The 23,704-nt window shown below is 47.2% G+C and overlaps 1 protein-coding gene across 1 annotated transcript; it reads right to left on the bottom strand.

Annotated features, from left to right (window-relative positions):
* Window positions 1-2: 2 nt before the first annotated feature.
* LOC144097956 (uncharacterized) lies at window positions 3-15,508 on the bottom strand. Its single transcript, XM_077630547.1, has 4 exons — window positions 15,138-15,508; window positions 11,778-11,955; window positions 3,551-3,900; window positions 3-477 (listed from the first exon to the last, which is right to left on the bottom strand). Exons 1-3 carry the CDS (start codon window positions 15,506-15,508, stop codon window positions 3,652-3,654), a joined length of 798 nt encoding a protein of 265 aa, XP_077486673.1. The 3' UTR covers window positions 3-477; window positions 3,551-3,651.
* Window positions 15,509-23,704: the final 8,196 nt, after the last annotated feature.

Genomic DNA, 23,704 nt, shown 5'->3' with positions numbered 1-23,704 from the left:
CTTAGGTGGCCGAGCTGGGTTCATAATCAAGTGTCCAGGATGTGAGTTTTGCGGAAGTGTGTATGTGAGATTATGTGAACACTGGTACCACGACCAATGTTTGATAGCGACAGGACATAAAGCACATCGTGTTAACACACAAAACAAAGCGGGAAAACGTGAATGCAATTCAAAAAGGAGGAAAAAATATTTGGGAAGCTTTCGACATATATCGGGAGAGAACGATTACTCCTTATGCCTTCTCTTTACAGGAACGGAAGCTAAAGTCATATTTAGTGACACAATCAGGAAAACACTTTTGTCTATTTACATGCACAATTAGGGAAATGCTTCAGCTAGCTATGGGGGCGCAGTTGTAGTAGAGGATGCGAGAAAGTCTGGCCACGTAAAATTTGCGAAAAGCCTGTTTTGTGGTCCACACTTGAAAACACGTCGGAAGTGGACGGATGCCGGCAGAGCCATATTGAAGATAGCAGTCTGAAAAAGGCAAAAAGTGAAAACATCTTTTGCGAACGTAAGCTGCAGAAAACTGTAGGACAAAAAACAAGACAAACTCAGTGTAAAGAGCTATTCATTCGTATCCCTCTTGAGTTCCTAGCGCAGCTCCTCCTTTTTAATATTTTCTGGCATTTTCACCGAAGAAGGCACCTTTCTGAGTGGTTTTTATTCAACGAAACGCGCTTTCGCTTATGGCTTGGTTCAGTGCTGCACATTACTTTCCACTCCCTGGGGCACTTAAACGCGCGCAAAACTGAGCAGTAAACGGGCTTTTAAAGAAGCTTCAAATACAGCAGGGACATATCAGTAATGTTAGGAAATGTATAAAACTAGGAGCCTCTTTCCGCCAGTTGGGCCATTATGTTTGAAACGCTCCAAGAATGACGAATGACTCTAAACGGGGCATATATTGTGGGAAGCGAACAGTCACTGAGAACCAAGCAGCATAGCGGAATGTTTACTGTTATAACTTGTGGGCTTAATAAATGGGATCATAATGGTTATAATTATTCTATCGCTGATAGATAACTGACTAGAAAGCTGAAAGAAAAACAGCCAAATGCCATCGGAGAGATCCGAACCCGCGACCTCCGAGTTTCGCGGCGGGTGTTCTACGAAATGAGCTACGGCGGCGGCTGTCCAGCCTTCTATATTCAGCGATATTTTTGTTCCGTGTAACCTGACCTTAAGAGTTAACCAGCGCCACCCTTGTCCATAGCGGCGGACGTAGTATGTGCTGTATCCCAGCTAGTGTGAACTGGAACGTGGTCAAGCGGAGGGAGCGGAAGATGTGTGAGAACCCTCTTACGTTACATACGGCGTCAAGACTGCCAGTAACCTAGGCCATCATTGAGCGATTGAGCAGACAAGGGAAGGGAAATGAAGTTCTCGTTGCGACATATAGAGGGCGGTTATTTCGAAGAGTTGCGTGCACTCGAGAGGTTTCTTTGCCTGCAAGCTTCTCGAGAGAGCCTGTATTTGGGCGCGATGTTGCCAGATTTTGTTGGCCCACAGCGCCGAGGATAACTGTGTTTTTATAAATTTAAAAACTGATATGCACATTACTTAGGCGGGCTACACGCCTCTCAAATATTAAGGAGCTAAACAGTAAGTTAACTATTACATATTAGTTAACCAACCTGCCAGTTAGCAGGCCTTCGCTGTATTCTGATGTGCTACATGGTTGAAATTGCCATGCCGAAAAACGCGCTCTTCTCACTCAAAAAGCCTAGTTTTAAAAAGTCTAAAAAGTCTTAGAAGAAACACCCTCTACACGAGGAATTCAAACAGCTACAGAAACCACGTAACAAAAGGGGAGAACGTTTTGTCATATTTTACTATTTGTGGACCGGAGCTATATTATGATAATTGTGTAATTATTACATGTATACTCGATATAGATTTGTTTTAACTCCAGTCCCTACGTTAACGTGACATTTTCTTCCTCAGTGACAAGAATGTTATGTGCACTACAATGTAATTTTGGTATGTTATGTGCACTTTAACGCCTGCGCTTATGAAACGGTAATTTGAAGACCTCATATTGATTTTGACCCCCGAGCGCTGTTGCCGTGGACTAAGATCTCAAATCTTACAGAGAGGCGACCGCGCGACATCGTGCTCGAGAACAGATCTAGACTACCATAGACGGTTTACGTTTGCTTACATTCCTTTTTTAATTTTCAGTGCTTATTATTATTTAAATCAATATGTTCACAAACAGACCTAAAATATTTACTTGACCGCTCCCTTCCTTGCCGGTACCGGCTCACGAAAATGCACTTAGGAAACGCTGATGCCTGTCATGCAAGATAATCTAATACAGTTAAGGCGCATGAGAAAACAATTCCAGAAGTCTGCTCTCGGGCTCTCTTGCTAACCTTTCATGATAGGGACAAAAATGTGTACATAGCCAACTACCTCCTTTTCCTTAAAGAATACTGGACGAAGTAGTGGGTAGGAGGGGTTTCTATTTCCACAAAAGATTTCTGAAACACTTTTCGTAGAGAAAACTGCTAAAGGGGCGTTTGCGTTGGGTGGCAAGAGTTCCAGCGTCTGCTCTTACAGTGTCCACGTACGGGCGCTCAAAGCCACGTGCAATGACTTTTATGGGGTACCTAAACCAATGATCTATGACTCATCATTGCGACCAATTTGAACTGCTCATGTGACGCATCGCTCACGAGACCCTGCAGGTTATAGTACACTAACGGAAACAGGCGTAGGCTTTCTTAACGTGTTAACATTAGCATTTACAAAGGTACTCCACTGGCTCATAATAGCGCACGCGTGCCGACACGGGCAACGGGCTCGAACCTGTATGGCATACTTACGGCACGCGAAACGTGCCCGAGGAAGGATATTCTTGTTGCCGGAAGCCATCAAAGCCGTGATACTATGGTAGAGGATATTACCACAGGACCAGTGCCCCATTTGGTTCGCTGCTCTTGGAGCACGTGCGATTCACACAAGACGCCGCGCCTATCGCGCGGCCCGAACCTTTGTCATTTGTAGCGTTTACCAAGCGCTCGTAAACGTGTCCGGGTTCCTTAATCGCTGGAGAATAATAGCGCATTTTCCGGCAGTGCTTGTGAACCAGTACAGCCAGAAGGCGTTTAAATAATTCAGTCGCAGAATTTAAGTACGTGTCTGAAGCGACTCCAAGGGCTCTCGAAAGCGCGTGAAGAAAGCGCAAGAAATAGTTTCGGAATAAGAATAAATTTCAAGGAATATTTTCTTTGAAAGTGATGAGGACCAGTGTGCATACCTATAAAAAATGTACAGCCTTGCGGAGGGGCTGGTGATGGTGGGGGGGGGGGGGGGGGGAATAAAACTAGCCATCCCGCCCACCTCTTCGCAGACATGATGGGCTCGTAGATAGAGCGTTGTATGGGCAGAGTGATCGCATAGTTTGATAGGTTCCAATAAGTGTTGAGCGCCAATTGCGCAGTGCTCTTGTAGATAAAGCTGCGCGAGGGAGCAAAGCAAGCTCTCAAGTGCTCCCACAACAAGTGATCCGCAATGTGCACGAATCAACATTCGAAGAACTGACCGTCTTGAGGCGCTCTCGTCTGGTTGCGCACAGCGTGAGAAGCACGTGAGCAGGAAGAAAAGCTGGTCCTCTGGGAAGCCCTGGAAGCTCTGGACACCCTGTCAATGCTCGTCAGGGTCAGTCTCTGCTTCAGTGAACGCCCCGGAAGTGGCGGCGGTTTTAGAGTGCCAGTCCGTCATGTTCGGCAGGTAACTGGCGATGTGAACCGCGATGCTTGCCAGGGACACGTCTTGTAACTCCCTGAAGGTTGCGCCGGGCAGGAGTCCGCTGGCCGTAACCGTCTTAGTGAACTGTCTCGCGGGGTTTAGCGCCGACAGAGCACCCTGTTCCACTTCACTGGCGTCGTATTCCTGGTAGATACGAGATGCCCCGAAAATTAATATATTATTTCAAACACTTTTATCAGGCAGGTTTGTAGCTCCTGCCATAGTCATCATAGTTAGAGTAATACTAAAAAGCAGCTCTAGCAGTCGTAGGTTCCCTAACATTTAAAGATTAAGAATTGAAATTTTACCGCCAAACAACTTCTCACTGAATCGAGGTCTGAGATTGCTAAATCCACCAGATTATATAAGGTTCTGGATACCGCTCCCGAAAGTGGCGCGGACGATACCTCTGCCGAACGCGCTGACGATCGGCTGTACATTGTATACAAGTAAAGTCAGCTGTACTAGGCCGAGAGTTGCATTGATATCTCGGTGAGTAAGAGAACTTCAATGATCATCGTTCAAATTCTACATCTAGCTTAATATATAAGAGGCTACACAACAAAATCACAGCCTCTTTCGTTGCACATAATAGTTAATGCGTGAAAGGTTATGCAGCGTCGGCGCGGCACATTTGCCATTGCCATGCCGCAGATTTTCATCGTAGAACACGCGTAGCGCTTCCTATTCAGAACACGCTTTCAGGCTCTACCCTGTCAATCGGCTCCATTGATCGGCTAAAGCACTTCTCACGACGACCTAAGAGAAGTGCGCATGAATCCTGGGACTCGCCGCGTTAACATGTCAAAAACATAGGCGTGTAAGCTTAATCTCTACCCAGTCGAGATGAACCTCGTCTCAAGATTTCAGACCTTTTCATACGAGTCATAAAATCTACTGCGCGCAAGGTAGCCTGAACGGGAACTCTGGAATGTCGGTATTCCTCTGGCACTCTCGCGGGCAGGTAGAGCTTTCAGGCTGCTACAGTGATGCACAAGCCTAACTCCGCGAGGAGTCAAAGCGCATGCTGGGAACCGAACCTATTCCGCCACCCACACTCTTCTTTACTAGACGTGTCTCGTGTCCTCTATGCTTAGCGCCAAGCTTAGCCGTGCCGAAAGCCACCCTGACCGGGTTGGTACACGCTTAAGTTACTCACGCGTAGCGAGCGGAAGCTCACCGTGCATGCCTTCCAGTGCTACTGTGGTGCTTCTTAGAAAACATGTCTGTCTTCTGCAGTGGCTCTCATGGAATACGCTCCGCGCATTTCTGTGTCACCTAAATTCCTTCGTCTACAAACGTTCCACCGTGCTCAGTGTTTTTAAGTGCACTGAAACAAAACTGCTGGTAACGTCTTCGTCAACCAGCTCGTCAGGAACGCGCACAGTATGATCACCGAGAAAACAAAAATCCGCAGACAGCGTTTTCCGTGCCCTTCTTCCACCCCGCTACGCAGCATTTCATGGAGCAATTTACGTGACCATGGCACACTTCGAGAGACAGAGGGGCGCATTGGCATCAAAAACGCAGCAAGCTAAACTGAAAACCGGCTAGGAGCTACCACTGCCTGCCATCTGAGGGCCTGTTTCCCATGTTGCTTTCAAAGCTTATTTTTATAACAAGGTTCTAATTCCAGCTCATGCTCACTCCTAGTTTTTTTTTTCCCGTGATGGGCAACTTTCACAGCGTCCAGTAGCGCGCATTCCGAAGGATGTGCAGAGGATATCGCAGTGACACACCGACTGGGCGCCATGAAAGAACAACACACGTCAAAACAGCAAGCGTCAATACAGCGCCCAGAAAACAGCACAGGGAGAAACGGCCCAGCGGAAAACCGGTACAGGGAAAAAAACTGCACGCGTCCAAACGGCACAGCCACAAAGCTGTTTTTGACGTGAGCTGTTCTTTCCTGTCCCCTGATTTCCGCCGTCACCCGAGCGCCTTTCAACGTACCGGTGGATGGTACGCTTCTATTCTCTCAGTGCAAGTTCCTTTAGCGTGCACTGATCAGCATACCATGAGAACGGAAAGCACACTATGTTCGCTTCAAGTTGGCCCTCTGGTTTGGAATCATGTTCTTGCCCAGGCTCATAGAGGTTCGCGGACGGCGTATGTCTCTACGACAACGGGAGTTAAACCTTGTGCCGCTTTAAACGGTCAATTTCAAATGCGTCTGTTAGAAGCGTGTTTTCGGCTTTTCGAATAAAAAGGTGCTCGTCGAATGTCCTCTCGAGTTGTTTCGTCCCTTCCTCTTTACGCTTTTCCTTTTAGCATCTACTTCGAAGCGACAAGAATGCAAATATGGCACGGCGTATACCTATGAAATCGAGAAGTGAGCTCTTCTTAGCGCTTTCCAAGTGGGATCTCCAATCTCTGTACGTACTGACTGGAGGCGCTTTAGAGCTAAGTGAGAATCCAGTTCAGCAATGCTGTGAAACATTCGTCTTCGGATTACACTCTACTGCGCCGGCTTGTTTAACTTGCCTTGCGCTTACTGGTCCCTTGCCGGCCTCTTTTTTTTAAATGCTCGCTTCTTGATACAGTCTATATGGCAGCGGCAGTCGCATTTCGATAGAAGCGAAATGCTAGCGCCCAACGTACTGTTTGACACTAGAGCGCGTTAAAGAACCTCAGGTGGTCAAAATTTCCGAAGCCCTTCACTACGGCGTCCATCATAGGCTGAGTCGCTTTGGGACGTTAAACACCCATAAACCTGACTAAACCAAACGATAAAATCTATTTATACACTCTCCATCCAGTTCACGGAATCCTAATTGCTATTCGATTAGTTCTCTGCTTTAGTGAAAAAATCCAGACATCCTATGGACAGTATGTACTGTATAAAGAGTCGTTTCATCGTTGTGGGCACTTCTTATTTGTAGAATCTGTGCTGATAGAAGCGCATAGAAAATTCGATTTGTTTTCTACCTCCCACCTGTCTACTTCTCACTCTATCTGCATACAGTATTTACGTTGGATTCAGATGTAATGGTAGCGTGTAGTTACTGGTAGCATGATATTGCATGCAGCCCACGTGTATTTTCACATTCAGAGGACGAAAGTTCTACCGAAACGTTCCGGAAACGCGCGAGCGGCGCCGACCCGGACGGGGAGGAAAACGACAACGACGGCGCGGATAACTTGATGCCAATTATGCGGGCCATGGTGCGACGACGACAAAAGCTCGAAAAAGCAACATAAGACAAGAAAGCGAGAGCCGCAGCCAGGAAGCTACAGACGCCAGCCGGACGGGACGCAGCGACCAACTGGGAGAAGCCAAGCGGCACGGCGCCATCGCGGAGACAACCACGTGCCGCTACCCAAGAGCGACGTGAAAGTCATGCTCAGACCTCAGCAGGGGCTGCAAATCAAACAGTTTCCACAGTTTCTCATCTCGAAAGCAATCCAGGCGGCGACAGGCCACCACCAGGCATGCGGAGGAGAGAACCTCATTATCAGAATACCACCTGGATCCAATATAATCAGCATGAGCACGCCATCCGACGTGACGGCAAGACAAATGAAGCAGATAAAACAACTCAGCATCAAGGGAGTCAACAACGAGGTCAACCCGTACATTGCGGTGCCGGATGATGGGATCCGGGGAGTCATCCACGGAAACGAGCCGGGCCTCAAGACCGAAGAACTACAGGCGCAACTAGAGTCCCAACGCATGGAGTCGAAATCGTCTGGGCGAGAATGCTGGGTCAATCCTCCTTAGTAATGCCCCTCTTTGACGGCAAATTCCATCCCAAGCAAGTCATTTTTGCAGTGGCAGAGCACCAATGCTACCCGTACCGACTCCGAAGGCAGGTGTGCCACGCATGCATGCAGCCTGGACATAGAAGACACGTGTGCCCCATCCCAAAGGCGAAGGTATGCAAATAATGTGGAACCCGGGACCCCCAGAAAAACCATCAGTGCGACCAAAGAAAATGTGCGCTCTCCGGTGGATACCACACCACTGGAGACAAGGACTGAGAGATGCGGTGGAAAAAAGCTAGGTACCAAACGGGGCAACCGAAGGGCAAGACCCCGCCAGGACAACGAACGCAAGACAACGGAGACGCTACTACACGCACCAGCAGATCCAAAGAAAAACAAGGGGCAGACGCCACAAGGCAACTGCTCAGCTCATGGTGAATTCTAATCGCAGGCCCGGAGCGGTCTGCACGCTCTGTGACAGAGCGCCTGAATCCGGCGCAGAGCGCGCGACCTGAAATTGCGATTGGAGTACACTTGCTCTGGCCAGAGCATGCAGGCCAGAGCATGTAGGGCGCCGCTATCGCCGCTGAATAAGAACGCCACGCAAACTTCCTGTCGGATCCGCCGATTTCGGCGGAGCAGTCCCGACTGCTCCACGGAGCAATCTCGGCTAGGCAACCGCTCCCTGTCTACGATTGGAAGACTCGATCCGTGCCTCAAATCTGCGTTTGGAATACAGTTGCTCCGAAAAGGGCAGGAAACGTTGCTCCAGAAGTGCTCCAACTCTGCGATTGGAAGTCACCATTAGACAACAACGCAACACTCCACAGAAACGGCGACAAGCGCACGAGACCGACATCAAAATCAGCAATGCGGTCGAAATCCAGGTCGATAAACAACGGGTTCCAGGAACGCAGAGTGCACATTCTAAGCCTGGCGAGCGAAAACAAGAAGCAACATCTCAACCAGCCACAGCAGAGATCGGAGAATAAAGTGAGCTGGCCAATTGGACATGACTGTGCAAACACTGTGTCACACTCTAAGAGAATGCAACTTGAGGGCAGAATAGTAAAACTTGAAGAAAGACTTGCTCAAAGCGATAGAAAAGTTGAGGAACTAGAGGAACAAAACACGAAACTTAAGGCAGAAGCCGAAAGACAAAAAGCCCGCTACACGAAACGCACTAAAAAAACCTTGAACACGCCAGGAAACCCATGTCCATCACGGAGCGCAAACAAGTCGGAACGTTCCAACTTAGCAGATTCCGCAGAAGTGGCCGCCATAAAAGCAGCACAAAACCAACTACAACAAATCAAAGAACTTGATTGGGAGATGGTGAGAGCAACTTTAATCGCAGTGAAGCACCATGTCAAGGTCAGTGAAGACGTAAAGAAAATGGACGGAAAATACAACTACATGAAAGTTTAGTTTAGTTTATGGGGGTTTAACGTCCCAAAGCGGCTCAGGCTATGAGGGACGCCTTAGTGGAGGGCTCCGGAAATTTCGACCACCTGGGGTTCTTTAACGTGCACTGACATTGCACAGCTTACGGGCCTCTAGAATTTCGCCTCTATCGAAATTAGACCGCCGCGGCCGGGATCGAACCCGCGTCTTTCGGGCCAGCAGCCGAGCGCCATAACCGCTCAGCCACCGCGGCGGCTCCCATCTACATGAAAGGGAAAGTTGCGACTACATGGAAGGAAGCACACAGCAAACGCATGAAAGAACAGATGAACAATAGGCCCATCCCATTCCGACGAACAGGAAGCAAGCACACAAAATACCTAACGGCAAACACACGAGGCTAAACAAGAAAGCAAGCTTGAAGATTTGGCAATGGAACTGTAGAGGAATAAAGGGAAAAAAAAACCTCAGTTAATACCACTCATAAAGAACCAAGAAAAACTGCCGGACGTTATTTCCATCCAAGAATACGTGGCCAGGGCTAAAACAAGCCCAAAAGGATACGCGATGTATGACGGAGACGTTACCGGTGAGGCCGTAACCTTAGTGCATAAATCAATTACGGCTATCTGCAAAACCAACATAACGGATACGGACGTACGTCACACGGTTCTAGAAATTGTACCCGAAAAACCAGGGGATGGTAGCATTTTCATCATAAACATGTACGGCCCCCCAAAACAAAAGAACCCCAGAATAAAAGACCTCTTCAAAAAAGCCAGCGATGTGGCAGGGCAGAACCCACGGTTGATCATAATGGAGAAATGAGGGCTACCCCGGGCACACAAAGAGACAAGGAGCAGGTTAATAATGAAGACGGAAATAACATCCGGGTAAGACCCATACCAAGACACATGGACCCCAATATACACCATGAAAGACGACAAGCCAGAGTCCGAGCACTCAGCAGGTAATTCAGCGACAATCCCAGCGTAGTCTACATGAACGCAGCAAAAGTGCCTATACCAACTCAAAACGATCGCCGCTGTAACAGACGAAGGAGGGAAAGAAATAATCAGCGCAACGATAAACAACCCAAGCATAGAGGCAGCTGAACAGGCCGCTATTGATCTGGCAATATCGCACGGCAACGCCACAGGACAGAACCACCTCACTATAGTGACGGACTCTAAACAAGCATGCCGAAACTACACAAGGGGCAGGATCGACAGCATCTCCAATCATATTCTACACACGACGAGAAGGCACATAAACATTAAACATAATAAAGTATGGATTCCGGGAAACGAGGGGAGGAGTACGTGGCAGAAGACGAGTAAGCTCGAGGGTACGTCAACCGGGCAGACGCAACATTTTGCACCACGGGCACCTTTGACCCTGTTACGACCCACGTACTCAGACATACTCGATCATTACAGGGGCCAGCGGAAACGCTACCCAGCTCCACACAAAAGGCTATCCAAAGATGAGGCGGTAGACTGGCGCAGACTACAAACAGGTACCCGCCCCCACCTGCACAAACTACACAAGATTTTCCCTACACAATATGCAGATGAATGTCGGTGGTGACAGGGTAAACCTACACTAGAGCATGTCACATGGACCTGTCCTAAGGCAGACTTAGAGCCTAAAAAAAGACCACCCGAGCGTGACGCAGTGGGAGCACTTGCTGGCCAGCCAGGACGAGGAAGCGCAACAATTTCTCGTGCGCCGAGCCACGCTGGCAACTGTCAAGTGCGGCATCCTGGACCGAGGATCGAAACGGCGCCCAGTGACGCGTAAGGGTCACGAACATATTAAATTTGTCGCCAGTAAAGTTTTTTTCATCCATCCATCCATCCGTCCGTCCGTCCGTCCGTCCGTCCGTCCATCCGTCCGTCCGTCCGTCCATCCATCCATCCATCCATCCATCCATCCATCCATCCATCCATCCATCCATCCATCCATCCATCCATCCATCCATCCATCCATACGTACGTACATACATACATAATTTACATACATACATACATACATACATACATACATACATACATACATACATACATACATACATACATACATACATACATACATACATACATACATACATACATACATACATACATACATACATACATACATACATACATACATACATACATACATACATACATACATACATACATACATACATACATACATACATACATACATACATACATACATACATACATACATACATACATACATACATACATACATACATACATACATACATACATACATACATACATGCATACACACATACATACATCCGTCCAATTGGTGGAGATGACCTGCACCATGCGGTTGGCATGATCTTTGAAAAAAACTTTTCGACAAACGAAATGAGCAGGAACTGCGTGGGTTTTGGCGGAAACCCCAGAAATGCCGCCAGGTAAGGAATAATGGAGGGGGTGAAAGAGGGAGACAGAAATATGGGCCGTAGTAGACGTCGGAATAATTGCGACCACCTGGGGATCTTTAATGTACACTGACATCAATCTGGCTGTTCGCCACAACAAAATCCCGGCCAACGAGCCGGCATTGCGCCGTAAAGAATCACTGCACTCTAACTATGGCTATCGGAGAGGCGAAACAACCTTCACGGGACTGTTGGGCCCCGGCAGCGACAGCCATGCAACAAATCAAGATGGTTGTTGTATGGCAGTGGGGTTCAGTACCAAGGAGTAGATGTCCGGCAGCAGCCCATTATTCGACTCTGATCTTTTCTGATCTTAACTGACTCGACTCACCCATTCCTTCAAGCCTCTTTGCACACTATCCACGCAGACTTTTCCGCGTCACGAGTCTGCACAACAGGAGGAGCTGTGCCAGCTGTTAAGTAGCTTCGTACCCACTTCACTCACCGGGCTCAGGCAGCGAAATATGAGTCCTGTTGCCTTGTCCTTAGCCTTAAATGAGTGCCGAGGGATTCGGTCGAGTAGAATAGCCTTGATGGTGGTCCATGTGAAGGCGAGGTGGTACTTGTCCAAGGGCGCCAGGTAGCGTGTTTCTGTGCTGTCCCAGCCGCCATACACGTGCCGCCTAACGAGAGGAACGGTGAGGGTTGACGCATTTTATTTGGGATATTGAAAAGCGTGTGCATAAATGGGAGGAATGCATTGAGTATCTTTATTCTACATCACCTCTAATATATTCATTCAGCAAATAATCTGAGGCACTGAGGGCTCAAATGAAAATGTCGACGCCTTTTTTTGCTCCACATTCTAAGTGGGCACAGAACTAGACAAACAACAGTATTTAACACTGCACATTTTGTCAAGAGAAGCACTTTGCGCTCCCTATCTCGCACCGACACGCAGTACGAGCACTGCCCATTTCCAGTACGCGTATTGGGGTCGACAGTGCGAAGGGACTAGAAGACCCTGTAATACTTTAGATAACCAACTGCAGCGATCAACAAATTATTCCATGTAAGAATGGGAAAAGATTTGTTTTCGGTACACTAACTGTGCGGCTGTGTATATGAGCAATCACTTAGCAGAGGCACATTTGAGGCTCATTATTTACGCCTTGTAGCCTGCGACTGGTGGCATTAGTTACGCCGTTCAGTATGCTGGGCAGATTTGGGGACGGAGCCTATCAAACAATTACTCCAGCCATTCTAAAGAGGTGATGGTGAAGAACTTGAGCGGGCAGGTGCCAGTTTTTTGTTTTAGAAGAGAGGAATTCTGACCTTATTTCTTACCAGAACTTAATAAGGCCTCAAAGGGAAAAAAAAAGCAAACTGTTGCCAGACAACCACGAGACGAATATACTTTACTGTTATTTCTACCCTGGAAGGTTGCGGCGTTCCTGGGAAAATCGGAAAAGAGTGCCGACGGCTTCCCCAGTCTACCGGCCCCGAACGCCAATAATGTTACGTCCCTTTGTTACTGCGTGTTCACCAGAGCTCTCGCTCATTCAAAGGCTTCAACCGCACAACGTAAACTTTGCTGAACGTTAGCAGTTCTGAAGTTGCTGGGTACTACCCCTACACGCCGGATGAGTGCTTACAATACCAGGACAAGGTCTCTTCGCTTGTGTTTGTGTGTTCTCCTGTCTGCCGTCTGGACTGCGCTCTCTTCCATTATGAGACACTTCGCAACCTTGGCTGTTGTCGGCGCGCTGTTTTCTTTATACTGAAAGGGTACTTTCACATTAACGGCGAAGTAGCTTTGCACTGAAAGCGATGAACCAATTATGGCCTGGAACGCGTTGCCGTCATCAGGTGCAGTTGCAGGAAAACAAGAATATGCGCCCTGAGTTTAATAAGGAAAGGAGACAGAAAAGGGCGGAAGCGATAGAAAGAATATATCGGGGTAAACCCCGAAATAAAGTCGCCTACGTAGATGCGGCAGGGGACAGACACAGTCGATACATGACCATAGTGGCGGTAGATGGGGAGGGCACCCTCATCACGGCGGCCACCATACTAGGGAAAGAAACCGAGATAGCGGAGGAAGCCGCGATAGCGATCGCTTGAGCTGGCACCAAAGCTAGATATATTATTAGCGACAGTAAGACTGCAATCCAAAATTTCAGCAGAGGGAGGATAAACCCCCTCACTACCAAAATTTTAACACAAGGAGAGATTGATAGGACGATCAACATCATCTGGACCCCGGCGCACGAACCTGTCAGCGGTAACGAGGCGGCCCACAGTGCAGCTCGAGATCTCTACCTCCGTGCTGTACAGGATGGGTCGGCTCAGGCCGAACGTGAGAGAGAAGGGCGATTAATCTCGTATCAAGAGATTACAGAACACTACAAGCAATGCCGGAGGTGTTTTCCCCCACCAAACACGGCGTTAAATAGGAGTCAGGCGACGGCGTGGAGACGCCTGCAGACTGGAGTATACCCAAACCCAGTACTAAACAAACATATCCGATCGGACTGCGAGGACGATAAATGTAAAAAGTGTGGGGCGAGAGGAACCCTCGACCATATAATTTGGGAGTGCGCTTACTCTCCAGGCAGGGCGCAAAACATTAGCAGTAGGGAAGCCTGGGAAACCTTGTTGCGGAGCTCGGACCCTGAGCTCCAAATCACCGCCGTCCAACTGGCAGAAGAGGCCGCCGGCGAAACCAACCCGGCCAGCATCGAATGCGACCATCCCGTGCGGCTGGGCCGCACCTAAGTCATCTCCCCTGTAAAGGGGGGTGAGACAGAGCGGCCCAGGCGGTGTGGTCTTTCTCTGTTGGACAATAAAAGTTTTCAACAACAACAACAACAGGAAAATGGGAGGAGTGTCGCCACGTGTACTTTCCTTTCATGCATTTTTCTGACATATGAAAGCGGTTTGTCTAGTGACGGTAACGAGTCGATCTGGAGTGACAGGACTCCTCTTTGGTGTTACCTCAACGCATGAGGAAAAGAAATGTGCACTTACGAAGCACCACACCAATCTCCATACAGTTTTTTAGAGACTTTATGAAAGCCTAAATAAAATTGCGAAATAAGTGCACATTCACGTGCGCCTTAAATATTCAATAAAGATGATAGATATACATCCTAATCAGGTTGCACGCAAAGTTTTCACAAATATCGTGCTCTGCGACGATAACGAATGTTTTGAAAGCGCGATGTAGGACATTTGCAGCAATATCAAATACAAATGTAAGACGATTTGTTTTATAAAAGTTAGTTCTTAAGCAACACAGATGAGATGTCTGTTAGATTCATTCCAACCGGGCTATACCCTGTGTTACAGATAATATTCGCAAGCTCTTGAGGAAGACCTTCTAAAATGCTGCCCAGTGAACATATGAACCGTAATTTTCTAATGCCGTGGCTAAGAAATATCTTCAGCTAGCGACACGAGCGTAAATATAAAATTTTTGTTGGTCATTTCCGTTTGCTTTCAGTTTTGGCGAACTATTTTTTTAAGTACTACAACATCTCGGTGCTTTCGCGTTGCCTAAGGCAACAAACTTAAGGCTCGAAGAAGCTTACACAGTAATTTATAGCCAATTGTAGCTCACAAATCTCCGATCCTTGGCAGCCTAGGCGCCTGCCGATGATCGCACACTTCGGGTATTTTAGAACATGCCTATCTAGAAATTTTGCACTGCACAGCTTGATCACATTGTATGAAGGAATCAGACTGCACGTTCTGCTTATACATAAACCATTATTGCCATAGCGCTGAAGTAAATTTAGAAACTCCATCCAAGACGGACACCATGTAAGCAAGCACGAAAGAAAGGCGAATGATGACAGCCTACCCGTAGAAGTCGTCGCACGGGTGCAAGCTAGAGTTGAGAGAGCGCCGAATGTCTTCGTCCAGGGAGAAGCAGACGCCCTGGTAGTCACTGATGCGCGCCAGGAGCGCAGCGACCGGAAGGAAGAGCGCCGTCGACATGGCAAGGCCCAGGCCGATCACGAACGAGGTGTAGCGGAGACAGCAGCCCGCGTGTGAACTGTCCTCGGGGGGCCACGGTTCCCGCAGCAAATCGTCGGCGTCCACCGCAGGGTCGGGCGGTCTCCTCGGTGGAATCTCCGACTCATCCGTTTCCCGCTGACCCCGCAGCCACCTTGACGCCAGTGGCTGCCCGTCGGAGAGGCTGGGAACACCTGAGCGCTCGAGTGACTCCATGAACGGTTTCGATGTTTAGCGCCTGCGTTTCGAGAACGAGAAGTCGGAAGGCTGGAGCGCCGTGGCAGCAGGCTCGAAAGTCCTCTTCTTCTGCGCGTGCCATGGGATGGCGCGTGCGCACACCGGTAGGCGGGCTATGCACGATTCCGCAGCATAATTCAGTATTTAGGCAAAATGCTATTTTTCTCTTTTTATTATGGAAAACAAGCATGGGTGAGTGAAGATCTCACGTTTACGATTAGAAGATTGAAAAATTTCCCTCAGAATCGCGGAACGAAAAAATCTGCAATCATTCAAAATTATACAAAACAAATATAATATGAAGTTGTTTTAGAGTAGTTGTACTCTTTTAAACAAAAGTGTAATAAGAATGCCCACCGCGGTTTATTGTTTTTTTCGTTGTCCGCAACTTTCAATAACCGCGCCCACACCGATGCGGCGCATCGTGCGGCCGCGATCAAATATACGATGATTATGATGGCGATCATGATGCGGCAATAGTTTTTTGGCGGGCGTGCGTGCACCTGACAGTAAAGCGAGGGGTCATAGTGTAAAGGAGAAAACAAAACAACGCGAAGATGAAAAAGAGATGAACGCTGTCCAGCGTCCCTGTGTTCAGTTAGGGTGAACTAGAAGATGGAGTGTGTCAAACGCCTATGCCGCCTGTGTATCAAAATTGAGGCAAAAAAAGGGTAATTTCCTCTAGGATCGCTGAGAACGTTATCCTTCCCTAGGTGCATTTTCAGAGCAATGCCTCCTGAAGAACATGCCTGAAGCGTCAAGGGTTTTTCTGCCCGCCGCAGAGCGCGCATCCGCCGTATGGCGGCGCTGTCAGATTACCCTCTAGCAGACGACACGCAGGCAGCAGGGAATTTTCTTGTGACTGCCGTTGCAGCAAAAAGTATGCCTTCTGGTGCGCTGTTTCTTACATTATTTGTGTGGTGTACTTAGTGTTAGCGTTTGACAAGTGAAACGTCGATTACTAGAGTTGCTGGAGGGAGTAGCGAGTGAAAATGCGTTGCTGTTGCGTTCCGTTTTGTATGCTCCGTCAGCGAAAGAAGAAGCCCGGCTTTTCGTGCCATGAAATTACTGCCCAATTAGAACTCCGGGAAAGACGGCTCAAGGTAATTAGAGGAAAAAAACTGGCAGCTAAACACAACATCAAATTAGTCTGCAATTTGTAGCTTGCATTTCCAGCCAAGGACATGCTACTGTAGACAGTTTGACTGACCACCAAGACAGGGGTGGAGTCGTTTACCCGAAGCCAGCGCTCCGAAGAGTGTTACAGGGCCTCAAAAAGTACGTCGATGTGATGCTCAAAGACCGAACGCATCTTAAAAGGCCACTGGACGCATGCTTGCTCTAAAACTAGTGTGAATAAAATCGTGGGTTTGCCTGTCCTGACCTTTGAGAACTAGGACAGCGGCCACAGGGAAGCACTGCTGCATATTATATGCAAGAAGTTCATCAAACCGTTGCTAATAAACCATGCACTTGACATAACAGACAAGAACGCAGTTGCGAAGAAGTACAACAAGAAACCTATAGCTCTTTCCCGAAAATTCTTGAAACGGCAGTAAGAAACGATTTCCGCCGCCTTCATCGCGCCGACGCATGCCATTTTTCCTTGTAAGTGCGCACGTGTCTGTGCCTTCAAGCGCAGCTTTTTTTTTAATATTAACAAGTTGCTCGCCATGTCTGATACTCCCCTTGTTCCAGTTGTCATTTCATCAACGCACCTGCTTGTCATTTGGAGAAATCCGGTCAGTCAGGCGTGCTGTGTTACTCCCAAAGTCACTGTGCGCGTGTGCATCACACAGGAACCTAGTGAGCTGTGTTTCTTGCGGAAAGAACAGAGAAGAGGGGCATGGATTTATTGGAAATTTCTCAACGTTATTCAAGGAGGTACCATTCGGCCAGACCAGCGGAGGCTGGGCTCTCCAAGATCTGCTTCAACCGATCGAAACATCTCTCGCAATGCTCCGCAGCAAGACTGTAACAGACGCGCGCTTCGCAAAGTTCTAAGAACATTAGATATGAGGGGTATGCCGCTTGCGGGCCACCGACTGCCCAGGCAGGTTACCGCGACGTCTCCGGCTTCCATTCATTGAGCGCCATATGCAGTCCTCCTTTCCCACGGGTCACCTGGCTACAGTTTAGAGCTCAGGTAATGCCGGACTTCCTGCGGTTCTTATTCTATCTCATGAATTATTTTCCCTCTTTGATTGTCCGAAGTAGCTGACTTCTTGCCATTGATAACAGTACAATACAACCATGGATCATGCAGTGTAAATACTTATTTTGCGGCATTTCTCGCCACTTCAAGCACTTGTTGCAATATGAATATTGCGAACATGTTCCTTTTGTTGTAAACCGTCCAAACGTTACTGGTTATGCAGCAGACAAAGGGTCCTAACGGCATGATAGAACGGCGTTCACAGCACGCTTTCAGATCTCGAAATCGAAACGGATGATATTTCAGTATTATGTGGAAGTCAGCTCAGACTTCTTAAGCATTTGCTGCACTCTGAGACATTGAGAACCATGTTTTGTGTCATTACCAAAATAAAAGTTGTTGCTCAAACCCCGAGAAAAGGATGAAAGAGCATGATCGGGCGCCGTGCATAAGACTTTCTCAGCCATTGAAACCGAAATTGAGGGTCATCTTTTAGCGCCGCCTAACGGCCAGTCTGAGCAATATCGAGGCAATCTCGGGGCCCATTGAAGTCGAGAAGATGCTTGAGGCATGTTCTTCATGAGGCATCGTTCAGATCTGGCAGAAAGCCCAGGCTGCGTAGCGTAGAGGTTAGTAAACTCGCTACACATGACGGAGACTACAGGGTTCGATTCCCGCTCAAGGAACAATTTTATATTTTTTATTTTAAATCACAGTTTCTTTTCACGCAAACAATCCGTGGTAGCAAAAAAAAAGCAAACCGCAACTGAAAACTGAAACTGAAGTTTGTGCAGCGAAGCCTTGCTGCTGCCGTCAAAGTATACCGGCAGGAATTTCCGTGCCACCTGCAGCGCCAGTTTTGAATGCGCGTTTAGAGCACACCCGACGTTACTCTCCAAGCTCCGATCTGTGCTTTTAGCAGATGGGAAAGACAAACACTCCTTTCAGACAGTGCTGGTAATTGTTTCGTTCAGCTTGACATCTGTGAGCTGCACAGTGTGCGTCATGCAGAAGTGCGCTGTCACTTTAGAATGACGGCCTGTGGGGCGAGTTGGTGCATGACTGAAAAAAACTGCGTCGCAATGAAGACAACACAAGGAAGAAAAAGGTGACACAAGCTCACACTACCACCTGTTTATTGGAAGAAAAGGGGCACATTTATAATCCTCATTTACCATATGCCACCGCTCTATCACTCACAACCCAGTAACAAATAATATGCAAATTACAAGATTAAAAACAAAACGCAGAAGGCTTATCTACAATTCGCTTAAAGCCCTAACTTGTGTAAAGATTACACTAAGCACCAGGTTATAATAGAAAGATAAACCAAACAAAATCTTAGGAATAGCAGTGCTACTCAATCGTAGTAAAAGCAGTGTCATGCATTCGACGTACGCAAAAGCAGTCGAAACCTTAAACGTAAAAGCAAAACAAAAACAAAATAAAACAACAAATAGCAAACTTAATAATAAAAGCCACAACAGCCCCACCCAGGTTTGGGAGTCGGACGCCTGCAAAGGAAGAAAGGTGTCTTGGCGGCACAGGTGTTCACAAAAACGTCACAAGATAGCAATTTCATTGTGTCGCAGAGCTACAGCAATACCACTAATGCATGTGATCCCCTTCTTTTTAAACATAAAGCTCCCATCATAATAATAAAAGTGGTGTCACATGGTAAGTGAGGGTTGTACATGTGCCCCTTTTCTTCCAATTACATTTCTCCTGAAACGGTAGGCAAATTTGCCATGTGGTGAAGAAAATTTGTCGTGTGGCGGCCGCCACCCCTCGCCTGCCCTTGGCACCGTCACTGCCGAGGAGATTGTAGTGTGCTTTCTTTGAACTTGACAAACAGGAAAAGTAAATTCAGTGCTCACGTAACATGTTCAAAGAGATGCAATGACTTCTTTGTGGTTCTTTGTGGTTTTATTAAACTGTGCCTCTTAACCCTACTATCCTTCCCGACGAGCCGGAATGCGAGCGACTGAACAAACAGCTATTGCAGTTTCTGTATGTCTTCATGATCGCAATCATAGTCTGTTTACCCGGTACTTAGTTGATTACCACGTAGTTACCTATAGTTAACAATGTATCAGAAAATGCGAAACGCAACAGTTTTGTTCCTTCCCCCTTCGGAGGTGCAGTTGTGGAGTTTGGGGGGGCACAAGACGATTTAATATAGCCTTTTCCTTGCTTCCTATGGACTGTACACTGAAAGGAAATAAAGATTACTTATGTACAAGTTTTGAGTTGAAAATAATGAACAATATCTACTTTACCCGCGTTTTCTTCCATTTCTCCTGCACACATGTATACACTCCCAATATAGCCTGATGTGCGAAGGTGCTCTTGTGCCTTCATTACTGCAATATTTTTCTTCAAGCAGTTAAGTGTATAACTCAGCCAATTTTTTGATTAACGCTATCCTTGTTGCATACGCTGCACTGCAGTTCCGTAAGGATGCCTGATTGCACTTCTGAGTTCACTACTTCCACAGGGACTAGACCGAAGTGTGCCCACTTTGTTGATGACCTAGCAGTCCATGATTCGCAATCATGCAGCTCGCGCATCCATCGGCAGACATATGTCTAACCGGTACCTGTAGGACCCTTGACAACGCAACGTTCGCTGCACTGTATGCAGTGTGCCGCCGCCAAGTATGAGCTGATCCAGTTGTGCTTTACTTTCATTCTTTTACAAGCTGAAAGAAAACACTACAGTCACCTCGCAGACGAAAACTTCGTTCAGTGACAGCGCACGTCTGCGTGACACACTCTGTGCAGCTCGCAGACGTCAAGCTGAACGAAGCAATTCCCCAGCTCTGTTTGAAGGGCGTGTAAGCACAGATTGGAGCTTGGAGAGTAATGGGTGTGCTCTAAATGCGCATTCAAAATTGGCGCTGCGTGGCACGGAGATTCCGGCCGTTATGTTTTGACATGATGAAATCCACTACAGTGCCTAGAATGCATTGTAAATCCACGGCAGCAGCAACGCAGCGCTGCACAAGCTTCAGTTTCGGTTGGCATTTTTAGCTACCACGGCTTGTTTGCATGAAAACAAACTGTGGTTTAAAATAAAACATATAAAAACAAACTGTTCGTTCACCGAGAAGCGAACCCTAATGTTCCGCGTGTGAAGAGAGTTCACTAACCACTACGCAACGCAGCGCGCGGGTTCTACCGCCTCTAAAAAGGCACCTAGGGAAGGATAACTTTCGCAGTGATCCTAGCGGAAATTACCTTTCTTTTGACTCATTTTTCGGCTTTCGTTTGGCACACTTTATGATCTAGTTCACTCTAATTCAGTTCTGCTGCGTCCTATTAGTACCCGCACACCAGAGCTCGCCATTCAGATAGGCGGCGATTTGAGACAACCACCGCTTCACTAAATTGACCCGAACTGAGACTGTGCACTAGTGTTACGTCCCCATCAGGCGGATTCGAGAGTCCACTACAGATGACGACACGGTGCACCTCATCTCATGGGGGTATTGGTGCGAACTCCTACACTTAATGATGCCTAGTACGTCATTTGAACGGTCAGCGGTACAGCTGCCCGGTGACATCCTGGCGAGATAAAAAGCGCTCGTTAAGCAAGTTAATAAGGCTAATTCGTAAGCGTAATAGGTTAATTCACAGATATGCAGCAGGCAATCTTCTACTTTACATTCATAGATCCCTGGGAGTACTCATACCCCACCTGGCGCAGTGGTGCGCGGTTAAGAGTTGCACCACTGCTCTTGGATAAGAGCTGCTCGCAGCGGTGGGTCATCTGCGGCCCAGGTTTTCCTTACAGACCGACCAAACATTAAATTAAATGCAGCCTGCCACGGTGGGTGGTTTTCTCACAATCTAGTGGGCAGGCTGTGATGATGCCGCGAGGTCATGTGACTGTCTAAGGCGGCGGTCAGACCTGTGACCTAGTGGAGGATGTTAAGCAACTCTGATTCCGGACGGGCCTCCATTGGAAACACACCTGGCAACGTATGGGGCTCCAACCTTGTCCAGTGAGGCTAGCTGAGCAGTGCTGTTCGAGGAAAAAACAGGTGTGTAATGGGATGTTATTAGACACAGAGGTTAGCAGGACAGGCGAAGCGTATACAGCGGCAAGTGTTAGGTACGTACTACGTTATCGTGGATTAGGGAACAGAAAAGAACTAAGTGCAGGATTCCTCATCAATCGGGGTTTAGCTGGCAACATAGCGGAATGCTTTAGCATTAACGAGAGTGGCAGGCATCGTAATTAGGCTTAATAAGAAATACAAACTGATGGTGATACAGGCTTACGCGTCTATATCCAACCATGATGACCAGATTGTTCAAAGCTTCTACGAAAACGTGGAATCGACAACGATCAAAGTAAAATTAGAGTGCAGAGTACTAATGGGTGACTTCAATGCGAAGGTACACAAGAAGCACGTCGCAGAAGAAGCGGTAGGCGACTATAGTATGGACTCTAGGAATGCCAGGGGGGAGTTATTAGTAGAGTTCTCAGACACAAATAACTTATAAAAGTGGAGGAATAATAAAGTGGAGGAATTCAGGATGTCGCTTCAGAAGAGATATTCGGCTTCAACTCACGATGACAACCTAAATGCTCAATGTATGAACGACAGCATCAAAGCTATCGTTACGAAGCTCACAGCAGAGGCAAGCGGTATGGTAGTTCGACAGGTTACCGGCAAACTCTCCGGAGACGATACATCTGAATAATAAATGCCAACGCAAGAAAGCATCAAACCCTACAGTCAAAATACAACTTCTAGAGCTGTAGAAGTTAATCATTAAGCGGAAAAGGTAACTGATGTAAGCAAGTTTAATACGAATAGAATCGAGCATGCTACAAAGAATGAAGGTAGCCCGAAAGCGGTGAGGGGAAAACGAGGCATAGGTCAGAACTAGATGCATGCGTTCAGAAAGAAAGTGGGCAATGTCATTAGTAACAAGGATAATATAGTAAAGTAGCCGAACAGTTTTACACAGAACTATACAGCAGCCGATGTAATCAGGATGTAAATGAGATAGACAGTATCACACATCAATAATACAATCAGCCAGTAAAACAATGCGAAGTAAAGAAAACCTTGCCTGCAATGCAAAGGAGAAAATCTGGTGGTGATGATCAGGTAATAACAGATCTCTAGAAGGACGCAAGGGAGATTGTGCAAGAAAAACTAGCCGTCCTGTACACGCGACGACATAAGACCTTGAGCGAGCTAGAACTTTTGAGCAACGCTGCATAATTATAATCGATTAGAAAGGAGATGTCAATGTCAAGGACTTCAAAAATTACAGACCAAGCAGCTGACTGTCGGTTGCCTGTAAGATATTTACTAAGGTTAACCCTAACAGTGTAAGGACCACCTTAGATTTACATTAACCAAATGATCAGGCAGGCTTTCGTAAAGGATACATAACAGAAGAATATATTCACACCTTCAATCATGCGATGGAGAAATGTCCAGAATATAGTTAGCCCCTATATATATAGCGTTCCCAGATTGCGTGAAATAATTTAACTCAGTCGAAACATCAGCAGTAGTGAAGGAATTGCGGAATCAGGGTGCAGAAGAGCCTAATGTTAAAATACCGGAAGATGTCAATAGCAATTCTACAGCTACCTTAGCCCTCTATATAGTCGGCAATAAAATTATAATAAAGAAAGGCGTCAGGCAAGGAGACATGATCTCACCCATGCTATTCCCCGCCTGTTCACAGGAGATATTCCTAGGCCTGAATTCGGAACTGTGTTAGGTATAAAAGTTGTTAGAGCATACCTAAATATTCTGAGATTCGCTGATGACTTTGCCTTGATAAGTCGCACAGCCTCTGATATGCAAAATATGATCGTTGGGTTAGGCAGGAAGAGCAGAGCGATGGGTCTAAAAATTGATATGCAGAAACCTGGACTTATGTTTAACAGTCTAAGGCGCCCGAGTGCTGTGCGATGTCATTGCACGTTAAAGATCCCCAGGTGGTCGAAATTATTCCGGAGACCTCAACTACACCACCTCTTTCATC

The sequence above is a fragment of the Amblyomma americanum genome, chromosome 7 (genome assembly GCF_052857255.1).
Source record: "Amblyomma americanum isolate KBUSLIRL-KWMA chromosome 7, ASM5285725v1, whole genome shotgun sequence".
Taxonomy (NCBI): domain Eukaryota; kingdom Metazoa; phylum Arthropoda; class Arachnida; order Ixodida; family Ixodidae; genus Amblyomma; species Amblyomma americanum.
The sequence above is the reverse complement of the archived record's forward strand: the minus strand, read 5'-3'. Positions and strand labels throughout refer to the sequence as shown.

Bases quoted from the DNA above. Each gene is read 5' to 3' on its own strand.
- LOC144097956 (XM_077630547.1), bottom strand. From the start codon at position 15,508: ATGGAGTCACTCGAGCGCTCAGGTGTTCCCAGCCTCTCCGACGGGCAG. The intron at 11,956-15,137 runs GTAGGCTGTCAT...TCCTCTCGTTAG, and splicing joins CCGTGCGACGACTTCTACGG to GCGGCACGTGTATGGCGGCT. The intron at 3,901-11,777 runs GTGAGTGAAGTG...CGTATCTACCAG, and splicing joins TATTTCGCTGCCTGAGCCCG to GAATACGACGCCAGTGAAGT.